Raw genomic sequence first — 22,025 nt, 5'->3', positions numbered from 1 at the left:
AAATCTATAGAGCAATGCCAAGGCTGCTCACCCTGTAGCTGAGTTAGCCTTGGTTGCTTCAGCCTTCAGTGGATTAAATACTGCAGTGATCCAATTTAGCTTCCACAGAAAAAGGATCATAGACGAATATGGTTTAGGCCAAGCTTACTCTCGCATTTTTATTTGTGACATATTTTGTCAATATCCAGTGTGGATTTGTTCATAATACACTGCGTAAGCATTTATGCTTCATAACACGTCGATTGAGGAAACCATTTCATTTCATTTCATTGATTAAACCTTTGTGACTGCATGGGCAAAATCTGCAGGAATAGAAAAAATGTCTACGTATAACTAATAAGAGGAAAATGACAATAAAACATAACATAGATGAAATAGAGACAATCAAAATTGTAAATCCTCAGTAATCCTGGATTTGTCCTACTTGATTCTCTATAATATGCAATTTTACCCATTCGCGGCTAATACAGTGTTTCATATTTTATGATATATCTATCTTTAGCATGGAGATAATGTAGTACCTTATGTAAAATGTGTCTTTCATTTAAATGTGGTATCTATATTTCATCTCAGATGTCTGTTTCGTCTCCACGAAACCACTCTGGAATTCCTCATGTAGAGTTTCCATAACAAAATTCCCGTAATTAAAGCAAATTTTCAGCAAAACAACAGCAGCTATAAATAACAGAGTGCATCTGCAACAGACTATCTCAAACCTTCTGCCACTGACCATGTTTTTCTGAACTGAAACTGTGGTTTTGTTAGGATTATAGGCAGAAATTTTATGCACAGTAGGAAACAAACGGAACCACAAAAAACAAAACATGTCTCCAAAACAGTAGTGAATGAGTACTCTGTTCATAAAAGGCACAATTCTTCTCCTTGAACAGATGCTACCGGCGGTAGTGTGTGAATGCATGGGTGAAGTTGAGGGATAACCACACCAGAAATTTGCCATTGAAAATATCTGTTTTCAGCCCCAGTTTCTGGCCATTGCTACCATTTTTGACTGATGATGTCTGAAAGTGCTCCCCATTTCCATGAGATGTTTATGCAATGTTGTGCATCAACTGATTTATTCAAATGACAAGTTAGGTTGGAACAACCTTGGGAGCTGGATGGCAATGACCCAGGCAGACCACCAGTCTCAACCCATCTCCAGAAAGTCGCCATCGATTGGCCACAGCCGGGGGAACTATGAGCATCCCCTAGGACTTTTCCAGTTACAAAGATTCTCAACAATGAGAACCTGTGCACTACAATCATGCACAGAGATCTGCACTGCATAGCCCAAATGTTGTGGCTGACATTTCCGTACAAAGCAAGTCATATGCCTCATCCAGGCATCCATAAGTCAACATTTATTAGTTTTACATAAAGGCATTCCAATGGAATCCAAGGATCCTCTGAAGAGTCCTAGCACTAAAGACATCCAATTCTCACCTTAGGTCACTGGTAAGAATCCAAGTCTCACAACCACACAGTAAGACTCAAGAAGTACCAGGACCCTAAAAAACCTGGAGCTTTGTAATCCTCTAAAGATATCAGCATCGCCAAACATCTCTGTCCAGGGTCCTCATGTCTCCATAAATTCTTACTAGGCATCTCTAATTTTCAAAAATTTGAGGACCCAGAAAATAAATAAATGTTACTACTGAGATAAGTCAATCTCTATAAAACTTTGACACTTTCACAACATATATTTACATTTCTAATGGCTGAGTCGAAGAAGGCATGGAAAGCCTGGAACTTAAGGGGCAGCAAACAAATATGTTTATTACAAATACTGATCTCCACATGTTAGCCTTTACAAACTGTAAATATGTGAATTAATAATACATTTAAAATCATTAATGACGAAACACTAAACACTTTTATAATATCCCATGACCAGCAATTGTAAGGGCCCCTTCACACATAATGCAAAGTTTGGACAAAGTGCACACTTTGCACACATGACACAGGAATCATGTGCAAACCGTGTAATGGTGTCCCTGCCTCCAAGGCCTTGTACACCTGTTGCTACAACTATTTGTGCACATCTGTGGCTAAAAGACAGAGTGTGCACTGTGTGAACCCATCGCACCCTCTCACGGCAGGTGCCGACCAAATTCCAGGTGACACGCACAAACATGTAACACTACTCACATGGCACTTAGAAATGTGTGGCCAGTGGCACTCTTGGTACCACAGCAGACTGCAGACGATCACTTTCATACTCGCAGAGAAATCTGTCTAAGTCCCACATGAGTGTGGCTTTGGTGTGTGCACTGAGATGACAGGAAGTGTGTCCTCCCACTGAAGTGGCTGTGGACATCTGGGGATCTGGACATTCCAGCTGGACACCACGTACTGTGTTTGAACAGACATGGACAAATAACTGTCCACTGTGACATGCATGTGACTGTTTGCTGTTATCAAGTGGACATAAATAAAAACATATATCACTGTGGCGACGTGCTGCAGTGAGCTCTGTTCCACATGACGCTGTGTACTGCGGCGCATCGTCCACAAGACGTGTGCGCAGCCGGATGGAGATGCACCAGCAGATGTGGACATGAATGAGATGAGTGAACTGCTTCTCATTCATGTCATTTCATGACTGTATGTTTGTGACCATGGCTCATTTACAGAGGAACAGACGGATCATATTTTTTTTTTGCTCAATTGATAAATGCGGTGTTTTTATATGCTGTGTATTTTACTTTTTTTTTTCTAATACCTCCATGTCCTTCCTGATATGAGGCAGATTCCCGCAGCTTTCAAAGAACAGTTCTGTAGCTCAGTGGTAAAGTCTCTGACTGACAATCAGAGTTTTGGTGTGGGTTTGAGTCCCATAGGTGGCATGTAATTTTATTTATTTTTTATTAATTATTAAGCTGCTGATGTGGTCCCACAGGTACCAACTTGTTTTGTTTTTTTATGTTGCACATAAGCAGCGTGATGTGGTCCCAAGGGTAGCAGCTGTTTTTTAATATTTCCTCCACATAAGCGGTGTGATGTGCCACAGCTGGCGCTGTGTGTTCCTGCCCAAAAGACGCCGGCGTGTGCACAAACTCTCGCACTGGGTTCGTGCACACCTGCCCGATGGCGTAACGTTTCGTGGTGCGCTAATTTCAAACTGTTTTGCGCTGTTTCGCTGTTTTCATACAAACGCCATACAAACGCCATCCAAACCTCGCCCTAAGTGTGAAGGGGCCATAAGGCCCCTTCAACAAGGATAAGCATCAGAAAATTAATGAATGAATGAATTGTATGCAGCTGAGAAAATATGTGTTCCCAGTCTAGATTTAAAACAGAACTCCACACTCTAATGTAAACAGAAACGATGCCTCAGCTATGGCCTGGAATAAAGTGACTTCTGAAAAAATGTAACTTTGGAATTTCCAGGAGCACACTGCTACAACTGACTGAGCTGCTTTGTCTTTATATTGAAGGACAGACCAGGACAGATGGCATAAGATATGGCTGAAATGGTGCACTTTTGGATTGCATGTCAGGTGAAGGAAGATTAAAAAAAGTGTTGCATTCATACCGACAGTGCATCATGGTTTCGCATACAAAGGCTGATGTTACAGACCTCGTAAAATACGTTTGTACACTTTGAAGTCAAACAGTGGAGTGAGGAATGTTTCCAGGTTTTGGACCTTTACACTGCAAATGTACATCATCATGCCTTTAAATGTTGGTTAAAAACCATCATGCCAGTCATTATAGCAGAATTCCTGAAGCTGGCGAAAGGGTTGTCATGATACTAGAATTTCAAACTCGATACTGATACCCAGGAAAAGACTAAATTCCATTTTCAATACTATGGGGAGGAAAATGACAAAAAAGATTTAAGCAGCGTATTTTCAATAAAGATGAAAACAATGCAAATAATAATATCAATGACAACACTATTTTTAAGGTGTCTGAAGTAGTGTAAAACAAAAATACAGTTTACAGTAACATAACTAAGGTATATGACATTGCAGCAGTTATTGGATATTTGATTTAATTGCTTATTTTATATGCAGTATTTGTCAGAACTACCACCACACCCTTTTTTTAAGTACACATTTTAAAACATGTTTAGAAATAAATGCAAAATTATTAAAGGGAAATAACAGAACATTTTTTTGTAATGACAAAAAAAAAAAAAACCAACAACAAAAAACAAAATGCATGCTGAACCTTTACTGGAATCCTTTAACAAATTTACAAAAATAGAAATTCAATGGATGCCAAAACTGTGTCCAGCATACATTATATTTTTATTTCGCGTTTTAAAAGCATTTCATTTTGTTGTTTTTCTGCAATAACTTCGGAAGTTTAAAAACATATTTTCATTGTAAAAAAAAAAAAAAAAAAAAAAAAAAAACAGGATTGTAAGCATTTATTTCTCAAAATATATTAAAATGTGTATTTAACAATGGGGGAGCCAGTAATTTTCCATGTGAGACAACAAAGCTAAGCTACTCCATGCATCCATATTGTTTTTCAAGTTCATTATGACATGGAATTTTCAAGTTCATTATGACATGGAATTTCCAAGTCATCATGAATGCAACATCATTGTGACGCTCTCAGCGAAGCTGGAAGTCACAGATTCCACACTGTGTGTGTGTGTGTGTGTGTGTGTGTGTGTGTGTGTGTGTGTGTGTGTGTGTGTGTGTGTGTGTGTGTGTGTGTGTGTGTGTGTGTGTGTGTGCACCAGTGGTGCTGACAGTGTTGCCTGGTGTGACAGTGTTCTGGTGTTTGGTGACTGAAAAGTCATAGTCTTGGTCAAGTCATGGCCAATTTTAATGGTGAAATAAATAAAATAAACAAGATTCAAGTTCATTTGTAGTTCTAAATATTTTAAGGTGGTTTTACTCACTATTTTGTCTCTCCCGCAATGTTTTTTTTTTTTCAAAACTTTATTTCAACAAATACATTAACAAACAGTAAATGAACAATTAAGGCCACAATAACATTCACAGTATTATCATTATGAATAGAAAGAGACAGAAAATAAAATAAATTGTACAGTACCAAAAGTAAAGGGATTCTTTAACATTAATTCTCATTAAAAAGTTCCTTATAGAGCATAACAGTTTTGTGACATTTGAGAGAGTCTACTTTTATATTGTTCAAATTCAGCCAGAAGTCCATGTAAATTCCTTTTCAATACTCTGCATTTATAAATATGGAATTTACCAAACAATATTAAAAGGTTAATAATTATTCAATGGTCTCTCCCAAGTGTTTTTTTTTTCCTACAGTATCTGTTATGACATCATACTATACAAATTCGATGATGACGTAACTTAGTGACTTCTAGCAACTTTTTGGACAGCCAATAGCTACTTTTCTTACTGAGGAGTTGGCAATACCGGGTGCTGAGAAACTGTATTAACTGGATGAGGAAAAAAAAAACAAAAAAAAAAACAGCACTGTTGGCATTGATTACCTATAAACATGCATTTAATCTGATACAATTTTTTAGTATTGAATCATATCTGAGTATTAGTTTCTTTTGACAACCCTAGTCTGCAGCAGCAGCCAGTCCATAATTATGTGAGATATGGGCATTTTTCAATGTTAACACCACAGACAATAATTTATTTAATTGAAAAAAAAAATACAATAGAGTTTTTGTGCTTTGTGCAGTTTTTTTTATATTAAAAGAGGAAGCTCTGGCTCTGATGATTGCTATAAAAGTCTACTATGTGACACTACAGCTTAATTTATCTCCGTAATATCACACATTCTTCATGTTTACCTGATTAAACCTGGGTATCTGCACTTAAATGGTCACTCTCTCACTGTCTGTCTTTTCTTTGTTGTTAAAGATAAGATTTGCCCTTGTTTTAAGCTGTCATTTAACTGGCTTAGTACAACCACCATAAATCATTATAACTTTCACTAATGTACATGCGGATGGTGTTATATAAAATACGTACAGTATGTTTAACATTTACCCATTTATAGATTGTAGCGTTCTAACAAATTAGCAACAACATTGTTGGCTCCCTTGTTTTAGGAGGTTATTGACAGGCATTACATCTGACTGCAGCAGTGATCACCGCCCTCTAACTGCCCCCGTCACGGCCATCACCAGCATTAATTGTCACTTTGATCATAGTGATTAGTAATGTCCAATAATTTACCCGACCACATTCCACATCACTTGACCAACAAGCAGAGAATTAGAGTGAGAATGAGGCTTGCAGAGAGGGTGGGGAGAGAGATTAAAAAAGAGAAAAGAATGTAGACTTACAAATAAAGAAATGTAAAACTAGTCAGCCGGCTTGAATTAAAGACCCTGAACTGTAGGTCCAAAGCATTTCATCAGTGTAATCTATCTGTCAGTTTTGATTGTGTTGGTGATTCATAACTCCTTCCACTCTGCCAGTATACGAGTCTTGCCAGAATCTGATCTGTCCTTCAAAACCTTTTCTCAGCATGAAGATCCTGTCAACACGGTCGGACATATATGTCTGTCCTTCATTAAAGGACATCAATAAACTGTACTGTGTGGTAAATGGTTTTGCCCCGTAACATTCCTGGTCAAACTTCCTTATGCTAGAAAAACCATGTGACAGTGTTTTGTACAATGGCTAAAACCATGCCAGAAAAGTTCAACAAATTTCCTTGCCATTGTGATTTACTTTTCAGTCTTGTTGTCTTCTGTGATTCTGTGGAAGAAATACTTTGAATAAAGTTTAACATGAGCTACGGAGAAAAAAAAGTGCTGCCAGCTTACTGACGACATCAACATCTGGTGGCTGTCAGAGTTAGAAAGTTCCGAGATTTGTTTGGGAGCTTCATAATTAGAATGCAGATGTTAGACTCTTTACCAAAGCAAAAAGTCCCTCGGATAGAGTATGCTGTTGGTTTAACTGTATTTATCTTTCCACAGCTACACTGTAAAATATGTCTGTGAAATTAAGAGTGAAAAGCTGAAAAATTATGGCATTAAAACACTGTAAACACAAATACACTGTTTAATTTTCAGTATATTACAGTAGAATACTAAACCAAACACACTGTGTCAAAAGTGTCATATTTCATTGTAGAATTTATATATTTTTCTGTGGTTTAAACACAGAAAACAGAAAAAAAAACAAACATCAAATTGTCCCTCCATTTATGGTGTTAAACTGTGGAATGTATTGAATGAAGAACTTAAAGTTAGTACAAATGTTTATATATTTTAAAAAAAATGTATAAGGACAAAATCATGAGAGAACACAGAAAATTAGAAGACAATGAATCTAACTGCTGAAATGTAAGACAATTGTGTTTTTTTTATGTTTTTTATGACTTTTTTGATGACATGATGAGGAAATGGTGTCTGGGTTGGAAATGAAGAAACAAATAAATTTCTCTTTTTATTTATTTGTTTTTATTTATTTGTTTTTATTTGTTTATATTTTTATTTTGTTATAAGGAGCAGAGAATACAAGATTTATCTTCTTTCTGTTGCTTTTTGTTCATGAGAAAAGACATGAAATGACACAAATAAATGAATGATTGAACAAATCAATATGATTATTATATTATAAAAAAATAATGCAGTTAAAATTATATTACGATGGTGTTAAAAATCCTGTATTCCATTTCATAATAGTCACGGATACAGTAAACGTGTTTATGTGAAGGTTTCTGAAAAATGTCTGTTTTGAATTGAGGAGGGCTGAATAAGAGACCATGACAATTGGGCTGGTGAAGCCAAACAAAAGGGGTTGGTGATGCCAAACAAATAAGAAGCACAGCCAAATGAAATCTCATTCAATGGGTTTCAATGTGCAGCACGCAACAACTCCAAGTAAAGTTTCCAAAAATAATTAGTTTTAAAAGCAGCTTGATCATGTCAAGTCAGCAGAAGAAGGCTGTTGGATTTACTGCTCAAAACATAAATAAGTTTTGGGAAATTACAATAGTGATACATTCTTTAGGGGCCCTTCACACATAACACGACTGAGGCAGAATGGTGCATGAAGGAGGAGTCAAATGCCATTCTTAAAAAATCGGAGCCGCCTCAAATGCCTCGTACAGCTGTTGCCACAACCATTTGCGCACTGCAACGGCTGAAAGACAGAGAGTCCCTGCCAGTGCTCATTTGATCCCCCTCTCGGCAGGTGTCGGCCAAATTCCAGGTGTCACACACGAACATCCAACACTGCTTGCTGGACACTTAGAAAAGGCGGGGCTATTTGCGCTCCTGGTACGAGAGTTAAGAGCAGCTGACCACATTGAGCTGTTTGTGAAAATTGTCTAAGTGCCCACAAGTGTGGCATCACCAGGCAACCCACATGGGTGTGACTGTGCCCCCCCCCCAAACATGTGTGGCTTGCGTATGTATCCCACTCCCCCCTCAACACATGTGGCGTGCAGGGTGGGTAGGGGGTGAGCACACTGACATACTGATATTTATGTACAGAAGATCACATGGGGACCAACCAGCCACGCACTGACAGCTGGAAATGACGGCTCAGTGCACGCAACATGTTACATTAAAAACACAGAGACCACAGCCAGGACAGATATATAAATAATTACTACAATAACTACATACACAATTGCATAACAAACTAGAAGCACTCAGAGAGTGCAAACCTCCGCCAAGGCCATAGGGTCACTGACCCTAAAGAGATTCCCTCCTTGACACAGTGATCTATTTAACAATTCAGTGTTACAACCAAAACTATGATACATACACTTTTCTTTACTGTATATTTGACATCATTGACCATGAAAACATACCACTAGAACTTTGAATCACTTTTATGTCTTTATTAGTTAAAACGTTATTGTATAAAAACGATTTTTCGGTAATGGCGGTTTTCTTCTGGATCTAGCTCCATAACATTTGAAGCTACATGAAACCTGATGACACCTTACTGAATCAGTACAGATTCAGCTACAATTTGGTCTTAGTTGTGCATCTCTAGCTTCATTTGTCACCTCACACTGACACATTTTGTATTTTCCCTATATTTTGGCATATTCTGGATCACCAGATCCGGAATCCGGATTCGATCATCACCAAACTTTGTTGTTTGATAGAACATGTGACTATGTTACACCTTAATTTTTTTTCAAGCCTTTCTGCCTTGTTTTTGTGGAGTTAGAAACCAGAATGTCAAAATTCCCCCTATCCCGCAATGGTGAAGAATCCTTTAAAAAATTCCTGGATCCGGATCGTGATCTGGATCACCACTAAAATTTAATCAATTGTTCCTCTTGTCATTTCCAACCACTCCACAAAATTTCATCAACATCCATTCAAAACTTTTTGAGTTATCCTGCTGACAGAAAGACAAACAAACAAACGCGACCGAAAACATAACCTCGTTGGCCGAGGTAATAACTACAATGATTAATCACAGAGCAAAGAAAATGAGAGTGACACTTTGTTCAGTGGGCTGGTCGAACAGATGGGCATGTCTGTGTGAGCCGCTACTGATGAGATCTCTGATGCTGGACAATGAAAATCTGACGAGGGGGCTGGACCAGTGCTCACTCAAAGCCTGCCCACAGGCGAATGACGCAACCGACAGGCGCGAAAAAACTCACGCATGCGCACGAAGGTTCAAGTTTGGCTGATACAAGCGCACATGATTCAAATCCATATAGTTTTTGAAAAAAATAAAAAGGTCTGTTACTTTTCGGACAGACCTCGTAAGTCACATCTTTATTTGTTCTTTCAAAGGTTTTTCCACCATACTGTAATTTGTCAAATTGTTAATTTCCTCACCTTCCATCATGGAAGCCAAAACTCTACTCCTAACATTCTTTCTCCCTCTCTATTGCTCTATTGATCTTTCTTTTCAGTCTCTCACGCTCTCTCTGTGGTCAAACTTGCAACATTGAGAGCACTGCTGAAGGCTTGTCGTTATAGGTTACCATGCGTCTTCTCTGGACACCTTTGAAAATCCCCTAGCAGCTCTCTTAACAAACTCAGAACAAGAGAGGGAGCGTGGGTTTGTGTTGGCCACTTCATCTCTGTTTAGACCCTTGGATACTGTTGACATAAACACTTTTCAGCATCCCAGCAGTAGTCAAGCTAATGATCGCGCTTGTGTGGTGGTCTTACTCTGTGGAGGTCTTGGCCAGCGTGTCACAGGAGCTGTAGCTGACCCCGGAGAATGCCTCCTTGCAGGGCAACGTCCTCATCCCATCCATCCAGTCAGCCCTCGAACCCACTGAGGGAACTTCTGAGCTGCTCCTGTCTAACAACAAGTTGGCTGGCCTGACAGGAAGGAGACAAAGGACGATATGTGAAGAATACAAATGTACAAAGCAGAAAATAAAACACAGATAAACATAGATCATATTTCATGCGTATAGTCAGGGAACTCCAGAAATTAAATGATTTTTTTTCCACAATCATAATTCTGCCATGGAAAACCAGAATCTTCTTGGCAGGGATGACTTGTAATTACATTTTCCATCTATTTGGTTGTGCCATATTATTGACGGTTACAATAGCCATCCTTGGTCATTTATCACAGTGGACTGTGGAAAGGGTATACCACTGAAAAAAGTAGCAATGCAGAAATAAACTATATCTTGAAAACAATGAAGCTCTAAATGCTTTATTCCTAGTTTCCAACTTTTGCTGTTGTCATTTTCACATCCAGCGCCCACATTCTTTAAATTTGAGGAACATAGACTGGTCCATGATGCTGCATATTCTGCTTGGACACACAAAACACCATGTTACAAGAAAACTGATTTGTCTTTCCAGGTCGGCATTGGGAGCATCAGTATAAAGTTATGTAAGTGGAGCAGGGATGGGGCGGAGGGATGTGTCTGGTGGGATAAGGAAGGTTTTGTTGGTTAGATAATGAGGAGGTCATGTGGAGTGTTTTAATGTGAATGACAGATGACACTCTTTTTTTATGACTTGTTTTGGGCAAAATAAACATGACCATGACATACAGTTGTACTATGGATCACTACTGGGCAGCACAGTCTCGTTTGAGCATGGGTGCTTTTTTTTTCGGTTCCACTGGGAACCGAAAAAAAAACCCACTTTTTGCAACTGCTTCAGTGATTGCGAACGAAAACAAAATGGTACACCATTTTTCCATGTGAAGTTATGCTGTGTATATGTTGAAAAACGGGAGTAATTGTCCCCATAAGTGGACAAATTCCACAATATCATGCAGGGTTCAAACAAGACTGCACTGCCCTATTAGTTATTCTCATGTTAAATTATGTCTGCAATTCTAAAGTGGAATTCTATTTTGCATTTTATTATTGTTTTATCATTTCTTCAGTAAAAAGGTTCAATATTTCCAGATAAATCAAATAGACTTTAAATGTGTCCTAAATGTTTGTTTTTGTTTTCTGCCACTACATGTGGCATTAGCTCTAATTTCAAGATAAAAAGAAATCTTGCTTCCTCGGCTATTCAATCCCAGCCCTTTGACCTGTGCATCAAGTAGCAGAAATGACAGTTGGAGCCTTCACACAGGTGTAACAGCTCTCCATATACAACCCCAATTCCAATGAAGTTGGGACGTTGTGTAACATGTGCGTAAATAAAAACAGAATACGATTTGCAAATCCTCTTCAACATATATTCAATTGAATACACATTTCAAAAACGCTGGGGCAGTGGTATGTTTACCACTGTGTTACATCACCTTTCCTTCGAACAACACTCGATAAACTTTTGGGAACTGAGGACACTATTGGTCACCCTAGCTAAACGAGACAGAGGCAAAGTGACCAGCTGCCATTCCCTTTCAATGAGAGTGGGTAAGAGGCAAGTGGTTGCTATTCCACCAGCTAGGTGGGGTCAAAACAAATGAGGAATCTACTTCATGCAAATGCTGTGCGATGCGACATGGGGGCTGCCAATCCCAAAGGCAGTGTGACATACATTGGTTGGCTGTTGGATATAGTTATAGTTATTTATACACTTAACAAAAATATAAACGCAACACTTTTGGTTTTGCTCCCATTTTGTATGAGATGAACTCAAAGATCTAAAACTTTTTCCACATACACAATATCACCATTTCCCTCAGATATTGTTCACAAACCAGTCTAAATCTGTGATAGTGAGCACTTCTCCTTTGCTGAGATAATCCATCCCACCTCACAGGTGTGCCATATCAAGATGCTGATTAGACACCATGATTAGTGCACAGGTGTGCCTTAGACTGCCCAAAATAAAAGGCCACTCTGAAAGGTGCAGTTTTATCACACAGCACAATGCCACAGATGTTGCAAGATTTGTGGGAGCGTGCAATTGGCATGCTGACAGCAGAAATGTCAACCAGAGCTGTTGCTCGTGTATTGAATGTTCATTTCTCTACCATAAGCCGTCTCCAAAGGCGTTTCAGAGAATTTGGCAGTACATCCAACCAGCCTCACAACCGCAGACCACGTGTAACCACACCAGCCCAGGACCTCCACATCCAGCATGTTCACCTCCAAGATCGTCTGAGACCAGCCACTCGGACAGCTGCTGGAACAATCGGTATGCATAACCAAAGAATTTCTGCACAAACTGTCAGAAACCGTATCAGAGAAGCTCATCTGCATGCTCGTTGTCCTCATCGGGGTCTCGACCTGACTCCAGTTCGTCGTCGTAACCGACTTGAGTAGGCAAATGCTCACATTTGCTGGCGTTTGGCACGTTGGAGAGGTGTTCTCTTCACACATGATGCGAAGGAGATGTGTTGCACTGCATGAGGCATATGGTGGTCACACCAGATACTGACTGGTATCCCCCCCAATAAAACAAAACTGCATCTTTCAGAGTGGCCTTTTATTGTGGGCAGTCTAAGGCACACCTGTGCACTAATCATGGTGTCTAATCAGCATCTTGATATGGCACACCTGTGAGGTGGGATGGATTATCTCAGCAAAGGAGAAGTGCTCACTATCACAGATTTCAACTGGTTTGTGAACAATATTTGAGGGAAATGGTGATATTGTGTATGTGGAAAAAGTTTTAGATCTTTGAGTTCATCTCATACAAAATGGGAGCAAAACCGAAAGTGTTGCGTTTATTTTTTTGTTGAGTATAATAATGTTCATATTTAAACAGTAAAACATATCAAACCTCTATTGCATTTATTTGTTGTAAGGGTTTGATAATTATATATATATATATATATATATATATATATATATATATATATATATATATATATATATATATATATATATATATGACTCAGTTGAGTCCCCCCATCCTCAGGTCAATCTACAGCAACACCATCAAAAGCATCCTGACAAGCTGCATCACCTCTTGTTGTGGGAACTCCCTTTGCTTGCAGAGCATGACAAAAAGTGGTGGAAACTGTACAACACAAAGTTGGAGGTGAGCTTCCCAAGGCATAAAGATCATCAAGGGGACCAATCACCCCAACTATGATCTGTTCACACTGCTACCACTAGGTGGGCGATACCAGAATATCCAGTGCTGAACAAACAGACTAAGTTAGTTTTTTCAACCAGGCCATTAGGCTGCTGAACAATAAGTGCTGATCCTCGCTCCATATAACCAAACAAGACTGTACATTCACCTCATACACTATTTTTTCAATGTTTTTAATGTCACATTTTCTATTTATTTAAACATCAGTTCACTTTCAATTACCCCTGTGTAAAACTGTTATGTGCCAATAAATCTAAACCTTGAACCTGTCATCACTGTACGTACAGACATATGAGGTATTCTGACTTGGCAAATGAATTTTCCATGACGGCATAAGTAGTAGTCACTCAAATGTAACTAATGCAAGCTCAAACCATATCCTAAAGGCTGCAGAATACATCAGCAGAAGATGTTGAAAACTGTTGCTTTGGTGGTGAAAAGGGAGGAAAATTATGTAACTCTTATCCTTGATGGGCTTACTTTGTGTAGCTTTTTTAACAAGCCCATGTTAAAATGTATTCCCACAGTTGAAAGTAAAACATTAGCAAAAAATGAAAAATGGATCACAAAAAAGTTGGGACAGTGGTATGTTTACCACTGTGTTACATCACCTTTCCTTCTAACAACACTCAATAAGCATTTGGGAACTGAGGACACTACGAGGTCTGTCCAAAAAGTATGAGACATTTTTATTTTTTTCAAAAACCTTATGGATTTGAATCACGTGTGCTTGCATGAGCCAACCTTGAACCTTCGTGTGCATGCATGAGTTTTTTCACGCCTGTCATTTGCCTGTGAGTAGGTTTTGAGTGAGCACTGGTCCTCCCCCCTTGTTGGATTTTCATTGCGAGGAAAATGTCTGAACGATTGGAGCAGCGCTGAATCAAATTTTTCCAGAAACTGTGAGAGACAGCCAGGTAGAAACCATTCGGAAGATTCAAACGGCTTTCGGTGGCTTTTCAGTCGAGTGAGTATCCGAGGAATTGTGTAAGAGCTGGACATGTCACAACATGTCCTGTGAGACTTCCAACTTCTGCACGTCTTTCATGACAAAATGTCCTGTAACAGTGGAATGTGCCGAAAAAGTGCTGATGTCCACCTCTTCTGCAATTTCTCTGGTAGTCAGACGACGTCCCGGATCAACACAGTGTTCACTTTGGAAATGATCTGGTCGTTTCAGCCTGTCGATGGCCGCTCAGAGCACGGCGCACCCTCCGCCATTGTGCGCCGTCTTTAAACCGGTTGTAACACTCCTTAATCTGTGTGATGCCCATAGGATCGTCACCGAAAGCCGTCTGAATCTTCCGAATGGTTTCCACCTGGCTGTCTCTCACAGTTTCTGGAAAAATTTGATGCAGCAAAGCACCAAATCGTTCCACCTCGTAATGAAAATCCAACGAGAGGTGAGGACCAGTGCTCACACAAAGCCTACTCACAGGCGAATGATGCAACCGACAGGCATGAAAAAAATCACGCATGCGCGTGAAGGTTCAAGGTTGGCTCATGCAAGCACACATGATTCAAATCCATATGGTTCTTGATAAAAATAAAAAGGTCTGATACTTTTTGGTCACTCCTCGTAACTTGAAGCTTTGCAGGTGGAATTCTTTCCCATTCTTGCGTGATGTACGACTTCAGGTCTTCAACAGTCTGGGGTCTCCGTTGTCGTATTTTGTCGTATTTTTTCATAATGCGCCACACATTTTCAATAGGCAACAGGTCTGGACTGCAGACAGGGCAGTCTAGTACCCACACTCTTTTACTACGAAGCGGAAAGGTACGGATGTACCTTTCAGCATTGATGGTGCCATGACAGATGTGTTAGTTGCCCATGCCATGGGTCACATTCACTAAATGAGCACAACTGAAATCTCAGGAGGTCAGAAGAAGTGTTGCGTCTTTCTCTGCACAGAATGCCATAAAGGCAGGAAAATGCTTTGTTCATGTATAAAATGGAATTTGGGCCACCTTTAAATTAAGTGGAGTTATGCAAAGGCAATACACGCAACACCATTTTTATACTCTCTTCTCTTGTGGGCATCATTGCAGTTCTTTTCTTTTCTTTTCTTTTACAACTTTTCTTTTTTGAGTGTTTGTTGGTTTTGGTCATGTTCACACAATCATACTAACTGCCTCATGTTAATGACTACTGTATATGTGATGCCATTAGAATGCATGGCTGTGCGCTATCACACTTTTATTTCACACACTTCATTTAAATAGAGTGGTCTTGGAAAGAATCTAAAAATCTATCTATAAAGCAAGAAGTGTCTTTGTGTGGGTATGTGGCTGACTTTTGTCAGATCGACCACAGCTTTCAAATTCAAATTCAAATTTATTAATTTATATAGCGCCAATTCATAATGAGATCATTTCAAGGCGCTTCACACAACATAAAAAAACAGAAAAAAACTTAATTAAAATTTTAAAAACACAATAAAAAGACAAAACCATAAAAGAATACAAGAATAAAAACACATCATAACACTAATGATAAAACAAAGAAAACAAATGAGTCTTTAAACGTGATTTAAAAGTCTCCACAGTATCCGACTGCTGTATGCTTTACGATATGGCTTGTGCATGACTTGATGATGTGCATCCTTTATTATGAAAGTTTGGGGAATTAATTTTCAAATTCTTTATTTTGAAGACTTTCTTTTGATTATCATTGTAACATTTGTACTTCCAAGATGGCGTGGCTCGCTGATGTTACTGGTAGCAAAGTTAAACAACATCAGATAGTTCATGTTGCTTGCACCATTTCATCATAAAATGTTTAATGCCAGCATCCCAGCAAATGCTTTTACTGTGAAAGGCATGCATGCTCTCAGTGTTCCTTGCAACTGAGTTTAACTTGACAATAATGAGAGATGTTAACATGTTTTTTTGCCAACACCAACAAATTTCTCACTATTTACACAACATTTCAGTAAGTACATAACCTGAATAAAAATGTTATATTTTCCAACATTTTGTATAAGCTGAATAAATCTTATATTTGCTGTGAGTTCAAGTTGAAATAAACTGTGTTCAGGAGGTGGGGCACTGTGTTTCAAATATTTTTAAATGTTTTTTTTTTTTTCAATTTTGGCTGATTCTCTTCCAATAATCTGTATTAGGAATCATTTTATTTTCATATAATTGATAATAAAACTGATTTTTTAAAAACAATACAAAATACTATATTCAAATTATAATATAATATAGCATATCAATCAAAAAATAGTACCAAATGACATAAAAAGTGCTTATTATCAACTCAGTTCTTTATTATGAAGTTTTATGGGATTTGTTTTCAAAAACTTTATTTTGAACATTACTACGCACACTAATAATGTCTGTATCCTTGCACTATTCTTCTTCAAGCTTCGACACTTAATTCAGTAACTGATATTGTGTTTCATTTGAATTTAAGAAAGCATGGAATTAGTTTGTAGGTATCTTTTTAAAACACACTAAGGAATGTTACCTTACTCTATTGCCAACTCCTCTCAAGTTAGATAGATAATGATATTAACCTTGAACAGTGTGAAGTTAATCATCAAATGCAGCAATCAAATGTATTAACTCATATATTTCTTTGTTCAACATCCTTTTAATTTGATATGCCAACACCAAACTGAATACGGTTCTTTATTATTTTGCAGTGCAAGTAGTATGTTTCTTTAATTTGTGCCAAATGGCTTTTAAATGTTTGCATTGGATCAAAATTTATATTATTTCTATCTCAAATGGTAGAATGTAAGCCTCACATGTGGCTCACATATCAATCCACACATTTCACAAAAACGTAAATATCCGTGACTCACATTATCTATAACTACTCTATTCACATCCATATGTTTGTGCTTCATGTACACTAACTGTGTTTATTCCTTCCTGTATCTGTGTGTGTGTGTGTGTGTGTGTGTGTGTGTGTATACTGTATATGTCTGACCATGTTGGATGAATGTCAATCTTTTTCTTAAAATAACTGTATTTACGTGTCTCTTTGTATCTCAATGTCAACCATGTCTTAGGGCCACTTCACACATAGTATGAATAAGTACAAATCAGGGCGAATCATGGCTAAACAGCTCATATGAGCGAACCACAAAAACATCGAGCCGACATGGGGAGGGACACATGGTCGGGCAGGCATGAATGGGCCTGCTGGGATGGTTCCGTGCATGCATACGAGCGTGCACGAAACCGTTGCAGCGGGAACACAGTACGAGCAGCTGGAGCATACAGCTTGGGACTCTGACGAGGGCAGTCGCATCTCCTCCACTCTCCCTTATCTCTGCTCTCTGCTTTAACCTTCAAGTCCCTACTTCACCAGACTGTGAATTCCTCAAATTATATTGGATACTGGATCTATTGGACTACTATTTGATTAACCATGGAATTGATCAGCTGGTCTCTGAATGCTATTGACACAATCTTTTCTACAAGAAAGTCAGGACAGGGGGATCCTACCTGCCCAGATGGAACGTATCCTGCGGGCTATGTTCTCGACTCCTGGGAGTCGTGGCGTGTGGCATGCTTAGCGCCATTCTCTGTGGAGGCTGTCGAGAATTTATTCATATTTGGTCTTATGGTAGCAGGGCTGGTACTTTCTGGCTTATGTGCTGCCCTGATCTACTGGAAAATTGGTAAGACGGCGGCATCGAGAACTACGGCCCCTCGATTGTCTGTCATGATTAACGAGCTGGGAAAGGCAATGCATTCTCAGACTGTGATGACTCTTGAACTCAGATGCAAATTGGATGACATCTTGGAGCAGATGCGTGCCTTGCAGATGAAGATGAAAATTTCGGAGGCCGGGGAATATTCTTAATTTATAATTGGAAATATTCTTAATTCATAATTGGGATTTGGTTGTTCAAGTGAAGCTGTAAAAAGTGTTTTTCACTGCTCAAACCACAACACAGCAGGCTTATCAGCCTGAAGGACAAATTGCCCTGCTGGTTTCCTCCAGAGGAATGTCTTCAGCCTTGGTGAACATTTGGCTGTTTTCTTATCTCAACTCACAAAGACAATAAACTGTTTCACAGGACTGAAGCATGCTCCACTCCCTCTCCCCACCCCGTCCTACCTCTCATTGCACACCCCCCACTCCGGCTTCTGCTCACGTCATCCCTTCCCTTCTGTGGGGGCGGTGCGGTTTTAGTTGCAGCTGGTCCCCCCCCAAGCTGATGGTGGCGTGACTCAGGGTTGCTGCATGACCTTCACCCACTTGGCTCAATTCGGATAACGGACTTCTTCAAATTTAGTGCACATAAACAATGTCAAATGTGTATGTGCTGTCTTTAATTCTGATGTGTGCCATTATTATGGTAAACAAGTAATAATTGTGGACTAATTGCTGTCTGAGGTAACAGGAGTATTAACATAATTTCTCCACTGTGAGATCAATAAAGTATATCTCATCTCTCATGTGTAACCACATTGCACAGCTGCTGTGGAAAAAAAATGCATTCCACCCATGGGATTCAAACCTGCAATTTACAAAAGCTCTGATTGCCAGCCAGAAACTTTGCCACTGCGTTACCATCTCTGTCCTATAAAAGGTCCATAAAATGCCTGAAATCAACAAGGAGATAAATGTAAAACACCACATTTTATTACCTCCGCCAAGGAGGTTATGTTTTCTGTCACATCCGTTGGTTTGTTGGTTGGTTGGTTAGTTTGTTAGCAGGATTACTCAAAAAATCCTCAACAGATTTCAATGAAATTTTTACCAGGGGTGTATCTTGGGCTAACTTAGAAGTCATTAAATTTTGGTAATGCTCCGGAACATGATCCGGATCCAGTAATTTTTTTAAGGATTCTTTATCATTACAGGATATGGCCAATTTCAACATTTTTGCATCTAACTTCATGAAGATGGGTCACAAAGGCTGAACAAAAATTAAGTTACGACACAACAATAATTTAGCATTTGTTTCTCCTCAATGAAAAAACTTATTATTAGAAAATAAAAGATAAAAAACTTGTGTAGTTCATGCAGTTTCTCTTTATAAATACATTTGCTGAAGATCTAAGGGTTTAACCCTCTGGGGCCAACGCCGTCGTATACAACGGCTGACACCAAGCTTTACTAAATTATAAATAACTTTTTAATGATATGAGATAGAAACTTACTCTTTTTTTTTTTTTTTTTTTTTTTTGCTGAAAAGTTAACTCTGCAGACTTTTGAGCCACCATCCACCATCTTCGTACTCCTCACAGAAGCTGTGTGATGACGTGAGCAATGTGAGTGTCCAATCGGAATTGGTTCATCGTCACATGGTTTTCCAAAATCCAATCGTAGGGCAGATTCACCTCACGTGACACACCAAAGATTGGTTTTAGGAGTGATGTGTTACTAATTGGCCCGTTTGAGTAGCCCCCTGTCTGCTCCAATGTGCCCTGTTCCATTATGCACAGCGAAAGTAAAAGTGAGTAGACGGAGCAGACGGAGAGCCTCTCATACAATCTCACATGCTCAAACAGTGTGTGAGTATCAGGACTGCTCGACTAGTTTTCCTGTGAATGTTACTTGATAAGCCTGTGGCAAGCTCTCTCGCTCCGGCATAAAGCACTGTTTACCATATCACTGGAGTGAAGGGGGAGGGGCCGCTCCTCAAACAGAAATTGTGGAGAGCTGGGCATGTCCCAACTTGTCTTTTAACACTCCGAAACGGAGGTGTTCCTTTGTCTCGCTTCATCAGCGAATTGGTCGTGACGTGCGAAGCCTCCGCGCGGCTTTCCATGACAAAATCTCTTGTTAAAAGTGAAATCTGCTGGAAAATGGCTGATGTCCAGCTCTTGTGATAACCAGAGAATTGCACACGACGGTCCCGGCTCCACACAGCGATCCATTTAGAAATGATGTGGTGGTTTCTGCCTGTTGATGGAGGCTCGGAGCGCGGTGCGCCGTGCGCCATTGTGGGGCGTTCTTAAAGCTGTAGTAACACTCCTTATTCTCTGTGAAGCCCGTAAAATTTTCACCGAAAGCCAGATAAATTTTTCGAATGGTTTCCATGTGCCTGTCTCTAACAGTTTCTGAAAAAAGTCTGTTGGAAAAAAAGCCCAAATCATTCCACCATTTCCTCGCAATGAAACAACAACGAGAGAGGTGGACCAGTGCTCACTCAAAGCCTGGCCACAGATGAATGATGCAACCGACAGGCGTGGAAAAACTCACGCATGCGCACGAAGGTTCAAGCTTGGCTGACGTAAAAACATATGAATCAAATCCATATATTTTTTGCATAAAGTAAAAAGGTCAGATACTTTTCTCACAGACCTCGTGTATATATATATATATATATATTAGCATTTTATGGAAGTGTGCTCCCCCCACATGCCACATGTGTCGGAGGAGGCACATGCGCACACATGCAAGACACATGCACCACATGCGTGTTCCTTTTTGCAACACCACACTGGTGGGGGCACTTAGACAAATTTCACATCTAGCTCAAAAGTGATCGTCTGCTGACTGTTTTCATGCTGACAGTGCGAATGGCCACACATTTTTTAAGTCTCAGACGAACGGTGTTAGGTGTTTGTGTGTGTCACCTGGAATTTGGCCGACACCTGCTGCGAGAGGGATCAAATGGGCTCTCACAGGGCACTGTCTGTCTTTCAGCTGCTGGTGTGCGCGAATCGTTGTAGCAATACGTGTACGAGGCATTGGAGGCAGCTCGGATTTTTCATAAATGGCATGCAATTCCTCCTTCGTGTGCTTGTCGGCTTAAAGTGTGTTGTGTGAAGAGGCCCTTAACAAACACACACTATGTTAAAACTATGTAAGAATAAGTACACCTCTTTGTACATCCCACCTTCAAACACAGCCTCATATGACCAAAGATCCCAATTTTCTACAGAAATACAAACTTCCTACAGACAGTGCACTTATATATCTCAAGAATTGGAATTTTTATTAGATTTTAAGACCAGAATAAAAAGTAACAGTTTCCACAAACATGACAGCACCAGACACATGTATGCACGCACACACACATACACACACACGCACACACACACACACACCAAATGCATGTGCTGCATAGAGTAAACCTGCACAATGTCTTTGGGCTTTGAATACAATGGGGAAATCAAACTGTCAATGGGGATATTTTCATAATGTATTTAACATACTCAAGAACAAGATTACTAACAAAAGCGGAATCTGTTTCTGTCTCATGTCATTACTGTTTCCAGCTATACATGCACCATGTCGCAAAAAATGGAACCTGAGATTTGATTTGATTTGATGGTCTCAATTGGATCAAATTAACATAAATGCAGTTTGTTGGGTTTGGTGTGCTCAGTCACCTGAGCAAGGTGAAAGAATGGCTGCAGGTGCGGGGCAGACTCACTCTGACTGTTGGCTATTGAAGGGTGGATGCAGATGAGAGAGGCAGAGTGACAGACTGGAGATAAAGATTGGAACTAAGGATCAAAATCCATAAACTGTTTTCCTTCTCAATATCTAATCTGTGAAGTTAGTACTGTTGCTGTTTTCAATACAAATTTATTTTCTTTTTGCTGTTGTGAAATCTGATAACATGTAGCTGCCATGGAGAGGGAAACCAGGTCAAACAACATTAAGTCACATTTGGTCCCCAACACAATGAACAATGTAAGACCAGAGAGACGTCAGTGACATTCATTTGTA

At 39.4% G+C, this 22,025-nt stretch overlaps 1 protein-coding gene across 1 annotated transcript in view; it reads right to left on the bottom strand.

Annotated features, from left to right (window-relative positions):
• epha3 (eph receptor A3) overlaps positions 1–22,025 on the bottom strand; it is a 357,435-nt gene that overhangs the window by 5,237 nt on the left and 330,173 nt on the right. Inside the window, exon 16 of the mRNA XM_034187249.1 lies at positions 10,067–10,222. Coding sequence (XP_034043140.1) covers positions 10,067–10,222 — 156 coding nt within the window. The remainder of the gene's footprint in view (positions 1–10,066; positions 10,223–22,025) is intronic.

The sequence above is a fragment of the Thalassophryne amazonica genome, chromosome 14 (assembly GCF_902500255.1).
Source record: "Thalassophryne amazonica chromosome 14, fThaAma1.1, whole genome shotgun sequence".
In the NCBI taxonomy this organism is placed as follows: Eukaryota; Metazoa; Chordata; class Actinopteri; order Batrachoidiformes; family Batrachoididae; genus Thalassophryne; species Thalassophryne amazonica.
Note: the sequence above shows the minus strand (reverse complement) of the source record. Positions and strands in the feature narration are given on the sequence as shown.